This window comes from Echinococcus granulosus (assembly GCF_000524195.1).
Source record: "Echinococcus granulosus chromosome Unknown EG_S00006, whole genome shotgun sequence".
In the NCBI taxonomy this organism is placed as follows: domain Eukaryota; kingdom Metazoa; phylum Platyhelminthes; class Cestoda; order Cyclophyllidea; family Taeniidae; genus Echinococcus; species Echinococcus granulosus.
Genome location: NW_020170386.1, coordinates 275,834 through 293,363, shown reverse-complemented (window position 1 = coordinate 293,363; position 17,530 = coordinate 275,834). Strand labels below are relative to the sequence as shown.

Genomic DNA, 17,530 nt, shown 5'->3' with positions numbered 1-17,530 from the left:
ACATCCTAAAAATGTCTTACATGCTGCTTTTGTTGGGTTGGTTGGTAATTTGTTAGTACTACAGCTGTCTCCAAATAATTAAATAGCTGTTATGTTTCTTTCAGCCGATCTGTTTTATTTTGACAATAGGTTTATGATGATCTGTGGTTATATGTATGTTATTTGCCCTCCGGCTAAGTTACCTCTGGCAAATTATAGTTTTTTAAGATAATATGGTCCTCTCTTTTTTAAAGTTATTTGGCTTATTTCAGCCATTTTATCCACCAGGCAATAATGTCTGATACAGCGCCAATGTTGTTAGAGGGCGGAATGTTTGAAATTTGCGTTGCCCTCTCCTGCGTGCGCGGTGCTCGTCATGAAGTACCTATTAGTGACAGGCGGTGTGATAAGTGGAATAGGCAAGGGGATTATTTCTAGCAGCGTTGGAGCGATAATGAAGGCAAATGGCTGGGTGGTTACATGCATAAAAATCGACCCGTATTTGAATATTGATGCTGGCACATTTTCTCCATACGAACATGGCGAGGTTTACGTACTTGATGATGGTAGTGAAGTGGATTTGGACTTAGGGAATTATGAGCGCTACATAAATGTTACTCTTACTAGGGACCACAATATAACAACAGGAAAAATCTATCAGCAAGTTACTCAACGTGAAAGAAGAGGCGAATACCTTGGGAAAACAGTCCAGGTTAAGGATTTTGCTTCCATTGCTTATGATCACATGATTTTGGATTCGTTTGTATGTATTCTTGCATGTTTGGGGTGTTACAATGCGCTTTTACCATTGAACTGCCTGTACTTCAGTTTTACGTTGATTCGCTTGTAGTGGCTCCAGGTTCTGCCAACTGTGTTCATGTGTATTGAGCATACAATTAACTTTCCATTGTATTCGTCTAGGTCGTCCCCCATGTTACAGACGCTATCCAGGAATGGGTAATTAAAGTTGCTGAAACGCCAGTTGACGCTTCGGGCAGGGCTCCTGACCTTTGCGTAATTGAGCTGGGTGGTACCATTGGTGATATCGAGTCCATGCCCTTCGTTGAGGCCTTTCGCCAACTCCTTTACCGTGTTGGATCGAAGAATTTTTGCTGCGCTCACGTGAGCTTGGTGCCGAATTTGTCCTCCGTGGGTGAACCCAAAACAAAGCCAACGCAAGTGTGTAATTTTGCATATTTGCTCTCTATTTTTACGATTCCGGTTTCTTCTAAGTGTACGTTTTAAGGGTTTAGGGGTCTCAGGTAACTATTTAAACTGTTTCTTGGAAATATTAGGTGCTATTGCCTATTTGCGCTTAAGAAGGTGCGCCAATATGGAAACTTGTAAGACACCGACCAAAATCTTAACAACTTCGTAACCTTTACAATCGCTCAAATTTTGCAGACTTTCGATTAGGTCTAAGGAGTGTAAGCTTGAACCAAAAACAATCTCATGGCATCTACTAAAGTGGTGTATTTCAGCCTATTGTTTTCATTCCCTTTGATCGCGTCACCGTGTATTTTTTGTCGAGTAACTTCCAATGGTGCTTTCCGAACGTCTATTTTGCGATTGCTTCTAAATTCAGGCTAAATTTGTGCATCTTTCCACTGGACTCGCATATCAATTAAATCAACTTCGATCAAGATTGTCGGAAAAACTTGTTGCGTTGTTTGGAATTGTGTATAGATTCTCTTTGTTTACCCCGTTTCGTGTCTTACAGGTCAGTATAAGGGAGCTGCGCGCTCGTGGTCTGCAGGCGGATATTCTCTTCTGTCGCTGCAACTGTGAGCTATCCCAAAAAGTTATAGAAAAGTTAGCTCTTTTCTGCCAAGTTCCTGCCGACCATGTGAGTGCCCGTCAATCATTTCGGTTTCCCTATACTTTTGCATTTATTTGCCATGGTGTTTATTGTTCTAGTTTTGGGTCGTGCAAATAAGATCTGCTAGCCTTTCAAGTAAGATATAAACTCATCCTGAAGTATGTGGTGATCGGATGATTTCAATTTGATACAATTTAAAACCCGGTCCACTAAGGAACCAGTAGATTTCGTGTTGATTTAAGGAAAATTGCATCAAATTTGGCTTTTGTATTTTTCTGATTGAGTTAAAATTTTGGGCAATTGAAGTTCACCATTGCTATCTATGTTTTGTTCAGCAATTGTCTTTGAGCCAGATCCTCGATTTGTTTCTCAGCTGATTCGGAGCATGCCGTTTCTATAAATGAATATGGAGCTTCATAAAATTGAGTTACAGAATCTGTGTACAGTGTGGAAATCAAACATTCCAGTGTAATCGTTTGTCTCTGATTCTGTGCATCAAGGTTTTGAATTCTAATACATCCTCTTAGCGCTCCTAGATTATTATTTAGTCTCATTTATTTGTTTGCCCTGTTTTAATGCACTCAGGTCTAGTGATACTACAGTGAAGGCTAATTCAGCTAATGGCATTGCCGTTAAAATAATTTTATTGTTTTCCTTTATAATCCTTAGGTGATTCAAGCCCGTGACGTGGTCAATCTCTATCAAGTACCATTGGCCCTGGAGGCACAGAAGTTATCCATCCTTCTGTCGCGTCATTTTGACCTTGAGCTCAGGGAGCTTGGCCCCGAGCCGCCCTTGGCTGCCTGGCAGGCTATGGTTGATCACATGCTGCACGCTACTGAAACCATTCGCGTTGCCGTAGCTGGCAAGTACACCAAACTCAGTGATGCCTATCTCTCGCTTCTAAAGGTCCGCTTCGTTCCCACCCCTCTAACATCTGTGATAGTTTCTATCCCTTTGAAACTGCTAGGCCCATGATTGATATGGTTTGGGTCAGGTTGTGTGGTATCGTAGCAGTTGCGTCATATGTTCGTGTCAGTTACTCTAACTTGTTAGTAGAACAGAGGGTCATTTGAGGGTATGACATCTGGATCACGCGATGTGGCTAGTTTGATTCGGTGCCTCGCCGCGTTTTGTGAGATCAGCTTTGGACTAATGCTGAGGCATATATACTTCTACATGGCTCTTTTGCTTATCCATCCAACTGAAATGTGACACGAAACCGCTCGCATGGTGTGCCCGCAACCTTTTTCGGCAGTGCACGTGATAGATCGATGATGGTCCATTTGTCCGAATCTGGTTCTATTAACAGTTTGTTGTGCTGTCTGCATTTAGTGTCTAGTCTCTGTGACCTCTTTTTGATTAGTTAGGATGCTTGAGTACATTACCTTCGAAAGCTCCGGGCCTCCGTTAAATATCGTCTAAAGGGCACACCAATTGTTTGTCTTTTTAGTCACAATATATAGGGCATACTTTTGTGTTAAATTTGAGTTGTCTTATTGCTAAAGTACCTCATTAACCGTTTACTTGATTTCCAAATGGGATTTGTTAGCATAGAACTTACTTTATCAGATTTGCCGTTTAGTTGGCTTCCAGCAACGATCATTATTAATGGTTGTTTCGATCAATCATCATCGTGTTAAAATGCTATACTCTTCCAAAATTAAGTGAATGAGCGTTTTTTACTACCGTTTTTCCGTTTAATTTTTCCCTGCCTTGGATTGCACGAGCGACGCACGTCTTTGCCATATATCCATCTTAGCTGGACCTTATCAACTGCCTCTCTAGGCATGTGAACATGCAGCGACCCATGCTAATTGCAAGCTGAAAGTAGACCTGGTTGACTCCGAGGATTTGGAGCCGGCGATGGAACTCTCTGCGCCTGAGCAGTACCATGAGGCTTGGTTGTCGATCAGCAACGCACAGGCCGTCATTGTTGCCGGCGGCTTTGGCCCTCGCGGTTGTGAGGGCAAAATCGCCGTCATTCGGTATTGTCGTGAACGCGGCATTCCCTTCCTTGGTATCTGTCTCGGCTTCCAGCTGGCTGTAGTAGAATTTGCCCGCAATGTCCTCGGATGGAAGGGGAGTTGTCTTCCTTAAGCATGATTGAGCATTTGGTTTTTCAGCCCGCTATTGTTAATAAAACCGATTAGTAAACAAAGATCTTATTAAACAAACTTCGGAGTTGCATACAAATCAAATAGTTTAATTCTTTAGCACCCCTTTACCAACAGTTTAGATTAAGCCGAAATCGGAGCACGATTGTTGGTCGTCGGTACCTCCATAGTTATCGGCTTACTTTTCTAACACATTTTAGGATTCAAATTCAACGGAATTCAATCCCAACACACCGTACCCGGTTGTAATAGACATGCCGGAATTCAATCCAGGTGAAATGGGTGGTACAATGCGCCTCGGCTCCCGTCGAACTAACTTCGTTGTCTCTTCGGTGGTGAAAGACTACCTCGGCACCCTGTGTGACCTGAAAGCTGATAGAGTAGCACAAGTCCCAGGGTCTATCTCTGAGAATGGAGATATCGTGGATAACTGCGATGTTGCTGTTGAAAGTGATAAGGAGAACTTCTCCCATCTGCTTTCGCATTTCAACAGCTTCCGCCTAGTGAACGCTGGTCACATTTACGCCAGGCATCGACACAGGTTAGTACCGGGGAATGCTGATATGTCCTACGTACTACCCACCCAGCCTTGTAATGGTCACGAGGATTGGATTTTTGGGCTACAAGGCTATACCGTAATGGCTTTACATTTGTTAGGTACGAAGTCAACCCGAGTTTCGTAAAGGACTTCGAGTCTAGTGGCTTCGCCTTTGTTGGGCGTGACGCCGGTAAGGGCAACCGCATGGAGATTGGGGAGTTGATACGTCCCATCACCACGCAAAATGTGAGCTGCAAGAAAACGGGTGAAACGGTAACGAGTGAACGACAGCACCCCTACTTCGTAGGCACCCAGTTCCATCCCGAGTACACCTCGCGACCCATGGCTCCGTCGCCCTTCTTCGTTGGCCTTATCCTCACTGCGCGGGCTCAGTGCAGCCAATCAGGTCAGATCCTGTCAGACCTACAGTCCACGAGCACCCTCGGTCCGAGACCCTTGCTCCAACTTCTGAAGTCTTGGCATCCCAAACAGCCCGCCTCGATGTCCTACAACTCACTCTTTCCTCCTGTCAAAGAGGTTTAGTGTTTAGGACTGTGGCCCTTGAAAATCACACCCTTTGCGTGTACTTATCAATGAAGTCATAGACGTCTGTTTTGCAAGGCTGTAGCCGATCGCGATGCAGGGGTTAGGTTGTGGTCACTCGGTAAGTAAAAGCTGAGCTGGGTGGTGGAGTCAGGTCGCCTGGGGCTGCCAGTTCACTCCTTGGGTGGTCGGTGCTAGCAAAGGAAGTGAACTTACACTAGAATTAGATGCCAAGTGAATGGGAAGCAGAATTTTAGTTGACCTAAGTAGATTTGCGATTGTGATACGCCGTCGGGGAGAATTTCTGTTTTTCTGAGATGAATTTGTGGGACGATGCTGAACAAGATGTGAGCATGATAATTGCCTTCAATTTTAATTAATAATTTAAATCTAATAGCCATATTCCTCAAAAAGCACTAAAACTTACCGAATATTTGGGCTTTTAGCCTTGTAAAACAATGTGAAGAGTTTTAAAATATACGAAATCCTCGAAATGTCGCAGGATCAAATTTGTGGGCATAAATTCAAAAATTTACTTGCAATTCTGGTTTAGCACCTGGGTCAGTTGTTTGTTTAAATATGCAAATATAGTTGTTTTGTTCTCATTATGAACGCGTCTCCAGCGGTTGGTTCGTCTGTGTTTTAGTGTACTTTGCTAAGCGTATTCTTTAGTACCGCCGGTATTTTCAATATGGACGTTTATTCGCCGTCTCACCCAACCGATCAGGATGCTGATTGTGAAGTCCTTTCAAATAGTTTCGAAAGCGCCGGTGTGGATGTAGAAATCGGGATGGAGAGTTCAAAATGCTTTGGTTGCACTGTGTCCGGCACGGGTTCTACAACATTGTTCAAAGAGTCTTGTTTTATGAAATCTCCTGATCTGTCGCCAACGTTATCTACCTCGTCCAATATGCCCTCAGATGCTATAACTGTGGATCAGGATGCTTCTGCCATTGAGAAAATTGACCTACTGAAGATCAACACATCAAAGATAGACGATACTGGTAACGAAATGGATGACAAAGAAATAAATGCCAAACCTGTTTTGTTGAAGGATGTTAATAAGCCGTTTGATGGGGCTCAAAACGCCACGGGTAATCCAAGAGATTCTAGTGACCAGAGAGAATCGAGATTACATAATAAGGATCAGAAAAATGAAAAGTACCGTTCACATAAGGACAAGTCCCCGGCACTTCACAAGGGACCCACTCGATACTCAGTTTCCAAGTCTTCGCGTCATCGCAGCCGTTCTCCGAGACGTAGGCATAGTAGTAAAAGTTCTCGAAGGCGTTCGTCTTCTCATTCACGTTATCACAGCTCACGCAACCGACGTCATTCCAGGTCTAGATCAAGAGACAGGCATCATAGACGCTCCCGCTCAGCCTTACGCAGTAGGCACGATCGTCGCAAGCGCGAGTCTCATCAAGACCGCAAGACACGTTCTCGAAGTCGTAGTCGCCAAAGCAAAATTCATGAAAATGAATCCCATGGCTTTCGGAAAGATCAAAGTACATGCGGTCCAACTATGGCACCTCTAAGCCTTACAGCTTCCACGGCCCATACGGCGCCGCTTTTACCAGAAAAAACGATGAGAAATGAATCTATTGATGATCAGTATGACATGGACGAAACTAGTACTCCGGATATTTCTGAGGACCACCTCCCTGCAGCTCGGGAAATGAGTGAGAATGCTGCTTTTGTGTTCCAAAGCCATCCCCCTCCTCCCCCGTTGACAAGTGCGCCGAACTTTTTTGAGTGGAAGCAGAAGTCACAAAATCCACCCACATTCGGTCACACAAATCACCCAAGTACTTTGCAACAGCTTCCAAGTTCTTTAGGTCAAGACACTTTTCACCGTCAGTCGAGACTAGGCGGCTACGATGGTACCTACCAGTCCCACAGGCTGAATTCGTCGGCAGTGAGGGAGTTACCGCCTAATCTCATGTCACAACGCCCCACATTCAATCCAGCATACGTAAATCGTTTTCCTGGAGCGCCACCGGCTCAATTCATGGCAGTTAACGGGATGCTTAATCCGCTATTGCCATTTGGCGGAATTTTAGGGCAGCCACCTCCTCCACCACCACCCCCGTCACTACCACCGAACCTGTCCTACACAGCCCCGCCTCCGCAACTCATTCAGCACATTAACGTCAACTCAAGCTTACCGTTTCAGCAGCAGCCGCATACTGAGGTTCCGCCACGACCGGCGCTCTCGTCTCCTCCACCTCCACCACCACCGCCGTCTCAGTCCAATCTGCTTGAAACATTAATGAGCAAGGTGGGGTTGCCGACTGACGGCATTGCTGCACTAAGCAGTGCTCCATTAGGTGGTGGTAGTGGTGCGGTTTCAATGACTGCCATCCCTCTCCCAGAACAAGTTGAGGATAAGTCGCCAATGAAGAAAATCAACAGATTGTTAAACTCAGCAGCGAATACATTGCTAAATCAGTTGAACGTACCCGTTAGTACAAACGGTAGCCCTCCACCGCCGCCTCCACCTCTACCTATGCCTTGTCGACCTGCGGGAAAGTCCGATTCCATGCCTCCCCTACCTTCTATCGCTGGAATTGTGGGTAGTGGTGAATTTTCAAATGGGAATGGAGATGTTCCGACAGGTGAAAGGAAACACAGGCATCACCTTGAGTACAACATTCAGGAAATGCTCGCTAGGCGCAGAAGGTCAGAATTTTCCAGTACTCGGGAGTGGCAGGAACGTATTGCTCTTGAGGTTAAAAGTTTTATTAAACCGTTTTATGCTGCTGGAAAGGTGTCGAAGGAGGATTGTCGAACCGTTCTTAAAAAGTCTGTAAATAAGGTAAGTGCCTCATTACATCACTCAATATTTCTCAGATTTCGAGGAGCAGTTGCACTTCAATAAACACGAAAAAAATCGGCGAGTTCGTGAAGCTTTATTTGCGAAAATACTACAAGTACCGTAAATGGCAAGCTCGTCAGCAAAAATTGCATTCTGAATCGGCAGCTAAGGAACCGCCTGTACAGTGATCATATTCACATATTTTCCGTGTAAATATATATATACCCATGTGCTCATTTCTACACCCGAAATGTATTTCGATTGGTTTTTGAGACCAATTTCCCATACTGGCTTTTATTAGTTGTATTTCACATCAGTCGGCTATATGATCAGGTAAATTTTTTTTGACCTTTGAACCAGCCCAAAATGAAGTGGCTGTGCTATTTTTTTTAATTTATCCGCTGCGCGTGATCGTACTTCAGCAGTTGATTTTACCTTGTGTTTGATTTTGTTCTAAGCTGGTTTGTTATTCGGAGTACATTGTCATGGTTGTACTGCCAACGGATTTGAGCTTACACGGAAGGCGTCGTGAGGGGGGCCTCTCTCCAGATGCAAAGTAGGGGTGTATTTGATCGCGCCGTTTAAATGTGTCTGCGTGCTGATATGTGGACGTTGGAAGGTCGTCCGTGGTTGTTTAGTGTGCCTCCTCAGTAACTTTTCCTGTCGGTGGGATTTCACATAAATCTGATGCGCCTTAGCGTGCCCCTCTTGAATGGATAAAGAGAGGGAATTTGAGCCTCTGTGGAGGTTTTGTTATCATTCACCGAGAAATTAAGGTTTGTTCCTCAGCAGATTCACGTGATGATCTCTTTCACAAAATTTGAGTGCATAAACCCTCTGCTGGTCTACTACAAGCTTTCAGTGAATACCTGCGGTGGGATATTCGCCCTGGTTTCCCCCATTCCAAGTATTATATCAACAGAAATGACTCGTTTTCCGGCAGATGGCGGTTTTTACCTGGCTCGGGTCGTCAGCGTCATTAAATCAATTATTTTCATGTCTGAGGGCTTCTTGTATAGCCTTAACAGCGGTTCACACCAGAAGTATGTTATTCTCACCTTAAAGTGGAGTTAGAGATTGTTCACCAATCTTCCACCGTGCAGATCGTAGGGCAATCAAATTATAAATTCTCAAAGATTATGACTACAACACCTCTGAAACATTAACCTGATGGGAAATTGTACATCAGGGGATCACAAATGATTGCACACGAAAGGTATATGCGTGACAGAGGCACAGCTTCCACTTCTGTTGGAGTCTCGATGTGAAGATAAGGAGCTGGCTTGCTTTGTGCACCCCATTATCTACGATTTGACAGTGCAAATTGGTCTGGGTGGCTTTACAAATATCTACTAACCTAAACATGGACTTCCAACAATCATAATGAGGCACTTTGAAAGTAATATCGACAATTAGCCTTCTATTGTCTAATGGCAAAACAAATGTGTAATCATATGCTATGAGATGACTTTATGGCCTCACCTGAATTAAACGGAAGCTCTGCTATACCAGACTACCACAAATTTGATGTTCAGAACACTTTTCGGATGTTACTGCCGGATCACAAAAGACATCGTTTTGCAGTGTGCAAGAGTGGCTTCAGAACCCGACGCAAGCTGAAAGAAGTTGAGAATGTTCGATGCGCGCCAATAAAGAAGTTAGTAAATGCCTAGTTCTAGAATTTAACTACTAAATATGACCCAAATCATGGTCCCAAAGCACCTTAATTCTACCTGAAAATGAGGTTAAAACGCTGCGCAAAAATAATCTGAAGGAACTTCTTGACTGATTTAATGCACTTTTTTAGCATTTTCACAGAAAAATTGAATTTCCACAAACAAGTTTTTTTCCACTAACATGCCACTAAAAGTCTTAAAAACCCACTAGTTACTTCAAAAACGAAACACGGACCCTTCTGCAGTTTTGTGAGGAGTTCGCAAACTTCGCAGATCAGCGGAAGAGTCGTGCTGAAGGTTAGTCGTATGGCAATGAAACGTTCACAAATTCCCATACTCGAATGCACGGAGTGTTGTAATATCCTGCAGTTATGGTTATAAAGCGACTACCACTATCGATAGTGATTTTGAAATGAATCTGGTTGCGTTCGATAATTAAAGCTTCAATATGCCCGATGCAATCTTCATCTTTACACAGACGCCCCCATTTTATTCAAACGGTGAATTTCGTCAAGATCTTCCCGAAGCCTCACTACTAGGAATATCTTATTTATTTGGGAGATGAATTAGTGAATTTTTCAAACGAATTTGCTGTCATGAACAAGTGAAATGTGGGCAGTGAAGATCGACTGGTGGACAACCCTGAGGAGGACCGGGCTACTCAGGAAGACAGGCCCGTGAATCCCGAGAAGTAACAGGTGAGTAGGCAATTTGTTTTGTGCGTTTCGGCTCACTCTCAAAATCCACGCCGACAGACGTGATGCGGAATACATGACTGAGCATGAAAGAACGTGAGGCTAGGATCGGACATTCTGATTATAGATAAAGCCACAAAAATCCCGCATAAAGTTGGGTTCGAAGAGGCACCGTAGAACATTGTTAAAATTTCTTTGTCAGATACTGATAATATTATAGTTTGCTGATCGAATGTACGCCCGTTCACTAAACGAAATTTTGTTCCTAAACATGTAAAATACGGTGGGATGCAAGTAAAAAATAATTAGGCCATGAGTTTTCCAATTCTCTGTCTGCCGGTGCCTGAACCAAAAATGCTTTATAAGAGAGGCAGAATTTTATCTTAGTGTATTGTAAAAAAAGGGCATTGCACATCAAGAATATTTTGAGAGGTTTACTTGGATACATCTGAAATCCAGAATGAGTAAACATGTAGCGTCCCGAGACTCCCTTAAGACGAAAGAAGACACAATACTCAGGCAGAATATGTGTATTCAGCACGGAGAAGGTGTCTGGGCTATTGGCATGGCCCAAAAGGCCAGCCCACCCAGCGAGGTACAGGGGGGCTAATTCGAAGTACAGAAGTTGCGCCTCACCAAAACCGAGGGATAAACCACTATCGTATTACAAACATAAGTCAGTACGAATGCATTGCATACCACCCATTAAATATGCAATTTTAGTAAAATACGGCATGTCGGACAGAATGAAAGAACATCCACATTTTTAAACAAATACCCGCCTAGAATTTTACGAAGTCTAGGTAAACAAAAGGAAGGGAAAAAATGGAGTCACGTTCCATAAAATTACCAGGCGCTATTGCGAAACGATAAATAAAGCCTAAATAAGAAGCTGTGATGATAACGAATTGACAGCTAAATGGAATTGTAAGTCCATGTTTTGTTAAAAACCATCGATAACTAAAAATGACCAACGGCGAACCTGTGCAACATAGGTACAAAACGCCTGGTTTGTGATAAGAAACCCTACTCAAAGGTGATTTTTACTTACTTAGAAGCTACTATAAAGAAAGTTTTTTTATGTTGAACTGTTGAAATTGCAGTCTTCATCCAAATTGAGTAACCATCTGGCTTTGTCTTTACAATTAGTTTTTTGTGCACTTAAATTTTGATGATATAGGTTTTAAGCCATTTTAGACACATTCTGTACTTGATTTTGATTTGTTTGTGTGCCCTAAGCGCGTTTATGTGCACCAGAATTCGCATGGCGGTTGTCTTACCCTTGCCTTGTTTCAGTCGTCCGTAAAGTGCGTTGCTGTTTGTTTGCCTTACTTGTTCTATGGTATCATTTTTGGTGATAATTGGGGTTTTTTTGCCCAATTTAAATCATTGGTTCTTGATTCTCCTTGGAGAGCTATGCTATAGTGTAACATATCGAAGTACACACCTGCTCTCCTTTCCATTTAGGTGTATTCACCCATGTAATCTCAATTTCCTTATAGCTTGTTAATGCTTTTTGATCCACGGTTTTCTAATAATAAGTCACCTACTGTTAGTGCAAAATGAAGTCATACACAATATAGTCTTGTGGAAGTTGCTTTTCGTGCAGTTAGCTGTTTTTCAGGCATCCTCAAAATACTAGTGCTCCTCTGTTAGCTTGTTTTTCTTCCATCTGGTAATGTTTCCGGACCAACTTTATTCCGAGCTTTCCAAATGAACAAGCAGTTTGCGCCAGTTGCACACGTTTTGCTTCGAATTATTCACGTACTTGTAGAGATGGAGATACAGGCAATACATCAAAATTTGCACTGGGAACCGAATTCCGTAGATCAGCCTAACAACTACATATCTGATGATGATGATTTTGAAAGTGGCAATAGTACGGCAAAGCTATATGAGCGTTCTCGCATCAAGGCACTCGCGGGTAAGTTTGAATGCCCATACCATGTCATTTCTAGATGAGCGTGAAATTGTTCAAAAGAAAACCTTTACAAAGTGGGTCAATTCACACTTGGCAGTTGTAAACCAGAGAATAGAGGATCTCTATCTCGATCTTCGCGACGGCAAACACTTACTTAAGTTGCTTGAAATCCTTTCTGGAGAGCGGCTTCCCAAGCCTACCCGCGGCAAAATGCGAATTCACTGCTTGGAGAATGTTGATAAATCCCTTAACTTCCTCTGTGACCAGCATGTTCACTTGGAAAATGTTGGCGCACATGACATTGTTGATGGCAATCAGCGCTTAACTCTCGGTCTGATCTGGACTATAATTCTACGTTTCCAGATTCAAGATATTATTGTTGAAGAATATCAGACAAGCGAGACCAAGTGCGCAAAGGACGCTCTTTTGCTGTGGTGCCAAATGAAAACAGCGGGCTACAATAATGTTAACGTGCGAAACTTTTCAACCTCCTGGCGTGATGGTCTTGCATTCAATGCGCTCATTCATAAGCATCGTCCTGATCTCATTGAATATCAGAAATTAATCAAGGCCAATCCTATTCAGAATTTGCAGAATGCTTTCACCGTTGCTCACGATAAGCTTGGTGTTCCCCCCCTCTTGGAGGCTAGCGATGTGTGTGTAGAACAGCCTGACGAAAAGTCAATCATCACGTACGTGGCCGCTTTCTACCACTGCTTCAACAAAATGAAGGCCGATACTGTACACTCCAAGCGTATTGGGAAGGTTGTGAACCAAGCACTTGAATCATCTCAGTTGCTTGACAAGTACGAACAGTCGACCTCTGACCTTCTTAATTGGATTCAGAAAACAATTGAACTATTAAATGATCGCGTTTTCGCCAACTCACTGACTGATGTGCAGCACCAGTTGGCGGGATTCAACACTTACCGCACTGTTGACAAACCACCCAAGTTTGTTGAGAAGGGTGATCTTGAAGTTCTTCTTTTTACTCTGCAGAGTAAAATGAGGGCTAACAATCATAAAGTTTATACCCCACCCGAAGGAAAACGAATTGCCGACATTAACCGTGCATGGGAGAATCTGGAAAAAGCAGAGCATGCTCGTGAATTAGCATTGCGTGACGAATTGATCCGACAGGAGAAACTTGCCCAACTTGCTACCCGGTTTGATCGGAAGGCGGGTATGCGCGAGGCCTGGCTTTCAGAAAACCAGCGTCTTGTTGCGCAATATAATTTCGGATCTGATCTTGCAACTGTTGAGGCGGCCACTAAGAAACACGAAGCCATAGAAACGGATATTTCAGCTTACGCTGAACGCGTAAATGCTGTGGTTAGTGTGGCAGAGGAACTGCAACTGGAGAACTATTATGACAACGACCGCATCCAGATGCGACGTGAGAATGTTCTCCACCTATGGACTAATCTTCTTCAATTGCTTCGTAAGCGTCGCAGCTGCTTGAACCTAAGCCTACGATTGCAACGCGTATTCCAAGAAATGTCATATCTGCAAGATTGGATTGACGAAATCGGAAGTCGGCTCAAGTCCGAAGATTACGGAAAGCACCTTATGGGCGTTGATGATTTGTTACAGAAGCACAAGCTCCTAGAGGCCGACATTCACGTTCTTGATGACCGCCTAAATCAAGTTTTGGATCAGGCCAAAGTTTTCATTGACTGTAACTTTCCTGAAATCGTGGAGGGCTATCGTCCCGCTGAGCCGGAGGTTGTTCAAAAGCGAGGCGAAGATTTGCGTGCGGCTTATGACGAACTGTGCAGATTGGCTAATGCCAGGCGTCACGGTCTGGAGGACTCTCGTAAGATGTGGCAGTTCTTCTGGGACATGGACGACGAGAAGGAGTGGATCAAGGAAAAGAGTCAGCTTATGTCCAGCCCCGATTTAGGGCATGATCTCAGCTCAGTCGAGCGTCTCCTTCGTAAACATCGGGCCCTCGAGGAAGAATGTGGAATTCGCCAAAATGTCTTCTATAATGCCATTAATGTTGGTAATCAACTCATCGAAGAAGATAACCGTGGAAAAGAGGATATTCAACAGCGGATCGATGAGATGCATAAGCTCTGGGACCAGTTAGCTGATTCGACTGTCGACCGCAAAAAACGTCTGCTAGAGTCTCAGAAGTTCTTCCAATTAATAGCTGACTGCGATGATGCTAATGCTTGGCTCCTTGATCAGCAACGCATTGCTAGTAACGAGGATGTCGGTTTAAAAATGTCCACCACAGAGTCGTTAATAAAGATAAACCAAGAACTTATGGATAACCTCGAAAAGTATCGTGAAACCATTAAAAACCTACACGATACCTCTGCAGAGGTTTCTGAGTATCCAGATTGTGACTCCGCCATTACCAGCTCTCACCTCAATGCTGTGGACGAAAACTACGCCATAGCTATTGAGATGGCCAAACAAAGGCAACAACGCCTTCTGGATGCACTGTCTATGTACAAGTTGTTCGATGTTTCCGATACCGTTCGTACTTGGATCACGGAGAAGAGAAAACTTCTTACGACTCTTTGCCCCTCGGATGAGATTGAAGAGCTTGGTGTTATCCGCCATAGATTTGAGTGCTTTGAGAAGGAGATGACGAAAAATGCGGAAAAAGTTGGTTCCGTCAATAAACTCTCTGAGAACCTTATTGGAACCGACCATCCTGATGCACAACAAATCATCATTCGTCAGGATACGCTCAACACTACGTGGAATGATTTGGCCGATCTTGTTGAGAAGCAGAAGGGTCAGCTAGAGACAGCCTATCAGTACAATCAGTTCCTGATTGAGTGTCAGGAGACAGCGAACTGGATAAAGGAGAAAGAACACTTGATTGAGTCCACAGATGAATTAGGTAATGATTTGGAAGGCATCATGCAGCTTCAGCGTCGTCTAAGTGGTCTTCAGCGTGACCTCCAGGCTATACAAGCTAAAATAGATCATCTGGATGAGCAAGCCGATGTGTTGGATGCAGCCAAACCAGAAGCGTCGGAAGTAAGATGCTATGAGTTGTATATTAAGCTTTAGGTCATTCGAGCTGAAAGGAAGAAGATTCATGACTTGTGGAACGAACTGAAGGAAATGTTGAAGGAACGTGATGACCGTCTGAATGACTCCAGTGAGCTCCAACGCTTTTTGCAGGATCTTGACCATTTCCAAGTATGGCTTCGTAAGGCCCAAGTTACTGTTGCATCTGAGGATGTGCCTAACACCCTTCCAGTAAGTTACAATCTGCAGTTAAATTTCTTAAAGTGGAATATCCTGTACGACAAAGTCTTGCCTTTAGGGCTTTCTTTTACAATGTGAATATTTTTCTAAAAAACCAATCACTGATTTCTTGTTTGTTACAAACACATATCTTTACGATTTGTCTTGTTGTTGCCAAAGGCTGACTTCTGTAGCTCAGTAGCATTTGATACTGGCTTCTGCTTAAATTTCATGATTGGTTGCTTTTGAGGAGGCGGAAAAACTTCTGCAAGATCACGAGCAGTTCAAACCGGAAATTGATGGTTATGAAGACGACTTCATGCGACTTATGGCGATAGGACGAAAAGTTGTAGAAAATCAAACAGATCCTCAGTATCTCTTCCTTTCCGAACGTTTGGACGGTATCGAAGATAACTGGATTGCCCTGCACAAGATGTACGAGGATCGTGATAAAGTTCTCAAACGGGATGTGGAAGCGCAGGTTAGTCTCGTTGCTTTTTTTGGGGAGGGGGGGGGGGGCTCCACTGCATAGGTTAAGTAATAGTTCTGCTTCTTAAGACCTTTGGTGCGTCTTATGTGGTCTAAAAGCTGTTGTCATTTTACTGTGCTGTCTGTAGCGATTACAACTGCTACGTTCAGTGTACGTTTTTTTCTGTCTTCTGGACTATAGCGACTTTATTTGTGTTTACTCTGCAGTCATTCTTCAGAGACGCCACTCTTATGGATAAACTCATCAATAAGCAGGAGGCTCTCATTACCAAGGATGTTGCGGTGAGTTTCCACCTCATTTTCCTATTGATATACCTATATAATGATTAAATGCCAATCCTTTATTTATCATATTTTGCATGTCCTCTGATATGATTAGGCACTGCTTCTTGCAATTGGCTTATTCAGTTACGCTTATTTTGTTACGGTGGTCTCTTGTAGCCTACTCCGGAGTCTGTAGAAGAGGCCTTACGTAACCTCAACACTTTCCAGGCCGCAATGCCCGCCAACGATGAAAAGATTTCTCAAGTCATTGCCGTTGGTCGCGACCTAGCTAATCGTGGCGTGTTCCCTGTCGAGAAGATTGTGGCCAAGTGCGATCAACTGGAACAGAAGTGCGTACTTTTCTTTACCTAACATCCCGTTTGACTCCATTACTACATCACTTTCACATTTTAGGCGTCAAGCCGTCAAAGAGAAGGCTATTGAACGTGAAGCCAAGCTGGCTCAACAGTCTAGGTTGCAAGGATTTGTTCAAGACGTTGATGATGTAAGCTTGCTTGCTATCATGTATTTAGGACTGTTTGCGTGTTTCATCTACCACCTTCCTCATTTCAGATGAATGAACAGGTAATGTTTAAGAATGTGATAACCTAATTTGCCACGAGCTAACAATCTGCTTGGCAGTGTAGGTTGGATAAACATATACTAAAATGACTGCTAGCATTACTAAGTTTATACTTCAAAGCTGTGGACTGCCAGTACATTTCCCCCACTAAGCCACTTTCTCCGGTTTCCAAATTAATGCAGCATCAAAAAACGGCTTTTGGTGGTTGTAGTTTCTGAAATATTTTGTGTGTTTGATTGGAACCTACGTGTTCGCATAACCTGAGTTGGCCACGGTTCAACCTACGCACTGACTTGCGGTAGTGTAAAAGGGCACAAATTGAATCTACTGAATATCCTTGTAGTTCTCAAATGAGTGCACATTCACTTGTGAAAGTGGTTGTCGAAACAACCTACGCTTGTTACTAGTATTGGGTAATAAACTTTGTGGCAACTTTGGTGTTTGGTTGAGTCTGGCGCAATGATTGTGATTGTTTGTATGCTTGCATTCCAGGGGATAGATATGCGTCAGTTTGCGGGCACTATTTCCCTCCTATTTTGAGTCCTAATGCGTAAATGGACGGTTGGGGCTGATGCGCGTGATGGGAATTCATCTGCTTTGCTAACCAAACTTGACTTGGTTCTAAAGCTACAGGAGCTAGCCTCCTAGTAAGCTCATCGTATAGCATTTGGAGGAGATGGAGCAGCAGAAGATGCTGCCCAGAAGTAGCGTAGGCTTGTTTGCTTCTGATGATGCCTCATTTTCAAGAAGACCCCTATACCTATGTTGCCACTGACTCATTAATAGGCGATTATTGTATCGTGGAGTTGCAATAGTTTTTGCCATGAGTGATGGTGATGGGAGGAGGGAGTCGTGGAAGGTAAATATTTGCCAAC

General features: G+C 43.5%; 2 protein-coding genes across 2 annotated transcripts in view; both read left to right on the top strand. All coding sequences in view use genetic code 11, as the record gives it.

The window, feature by feature from the left end:
• Positions 1-355: 355 nt before the first annotated feature.
• Positions 356-8,888, top strand: EGR_01526 (CTP synthase; the record flags this gene model as incomplete). The annotated part of the gene is made up of 11 exons (XM_024490775.1): positions 356-691; positions 901-1,158; positions 1,700-1,825; positions 2,468-2,707; positions 3,587-3,865; positions 4,116-4,456; positions 4,573-4,990; positions 5,643-6,732; positions 6,835-7,814; positions 7,850-7,993; positions 8,607-8,888. 11 exons carry the CDS (start codon positions 356-358, stop codon positions 8,886-8,888), a joined length of 4,494 nt encoding a protein of 1,497 aa, XP_024354640.1.
• Positions 8,889-11,151: 2,263 nt separating this feature from the next.
• EGR_01525 (Spectrin beta chain) overlaps positions 11,152-17,530 on the top strand; it is a gene marked incomplete at both ends in the record, with an annotated part of 17,505 nt that continues 11,126 nt past the window's right edge. Inside the window, 8 exons of the mRNA XM_024490774.1 lie at positions 11,152-11,194; positions 11,960-12,109; positions 12,144-15,106; positions 15,140-15,331; positions 15,570-15,800; positions 16,016-16,090; positions 16,250-16,422; positions 16,487-16,577. Coding sequence (XP_024354639.1) covers positions 11,152-11,194; positions 11,960-12,109; positions 12,144-15,106; positions 15,140-15,331; positions 15,570-15,800; positions 16,016-16,090; positions 16,250-16,422; positions 16,487-16,577 — 3,918 coding nt within the window. The remainder of the gene's footprint in view (positions 11,195-11,959; positions 12,110-12,143; positions 15,107-15,139; positions 15,332-15,569; positions 15,801-16,015; positions 16,091-16,249; positions 16,423-16,486; positions 16,578-17,530) is intronic.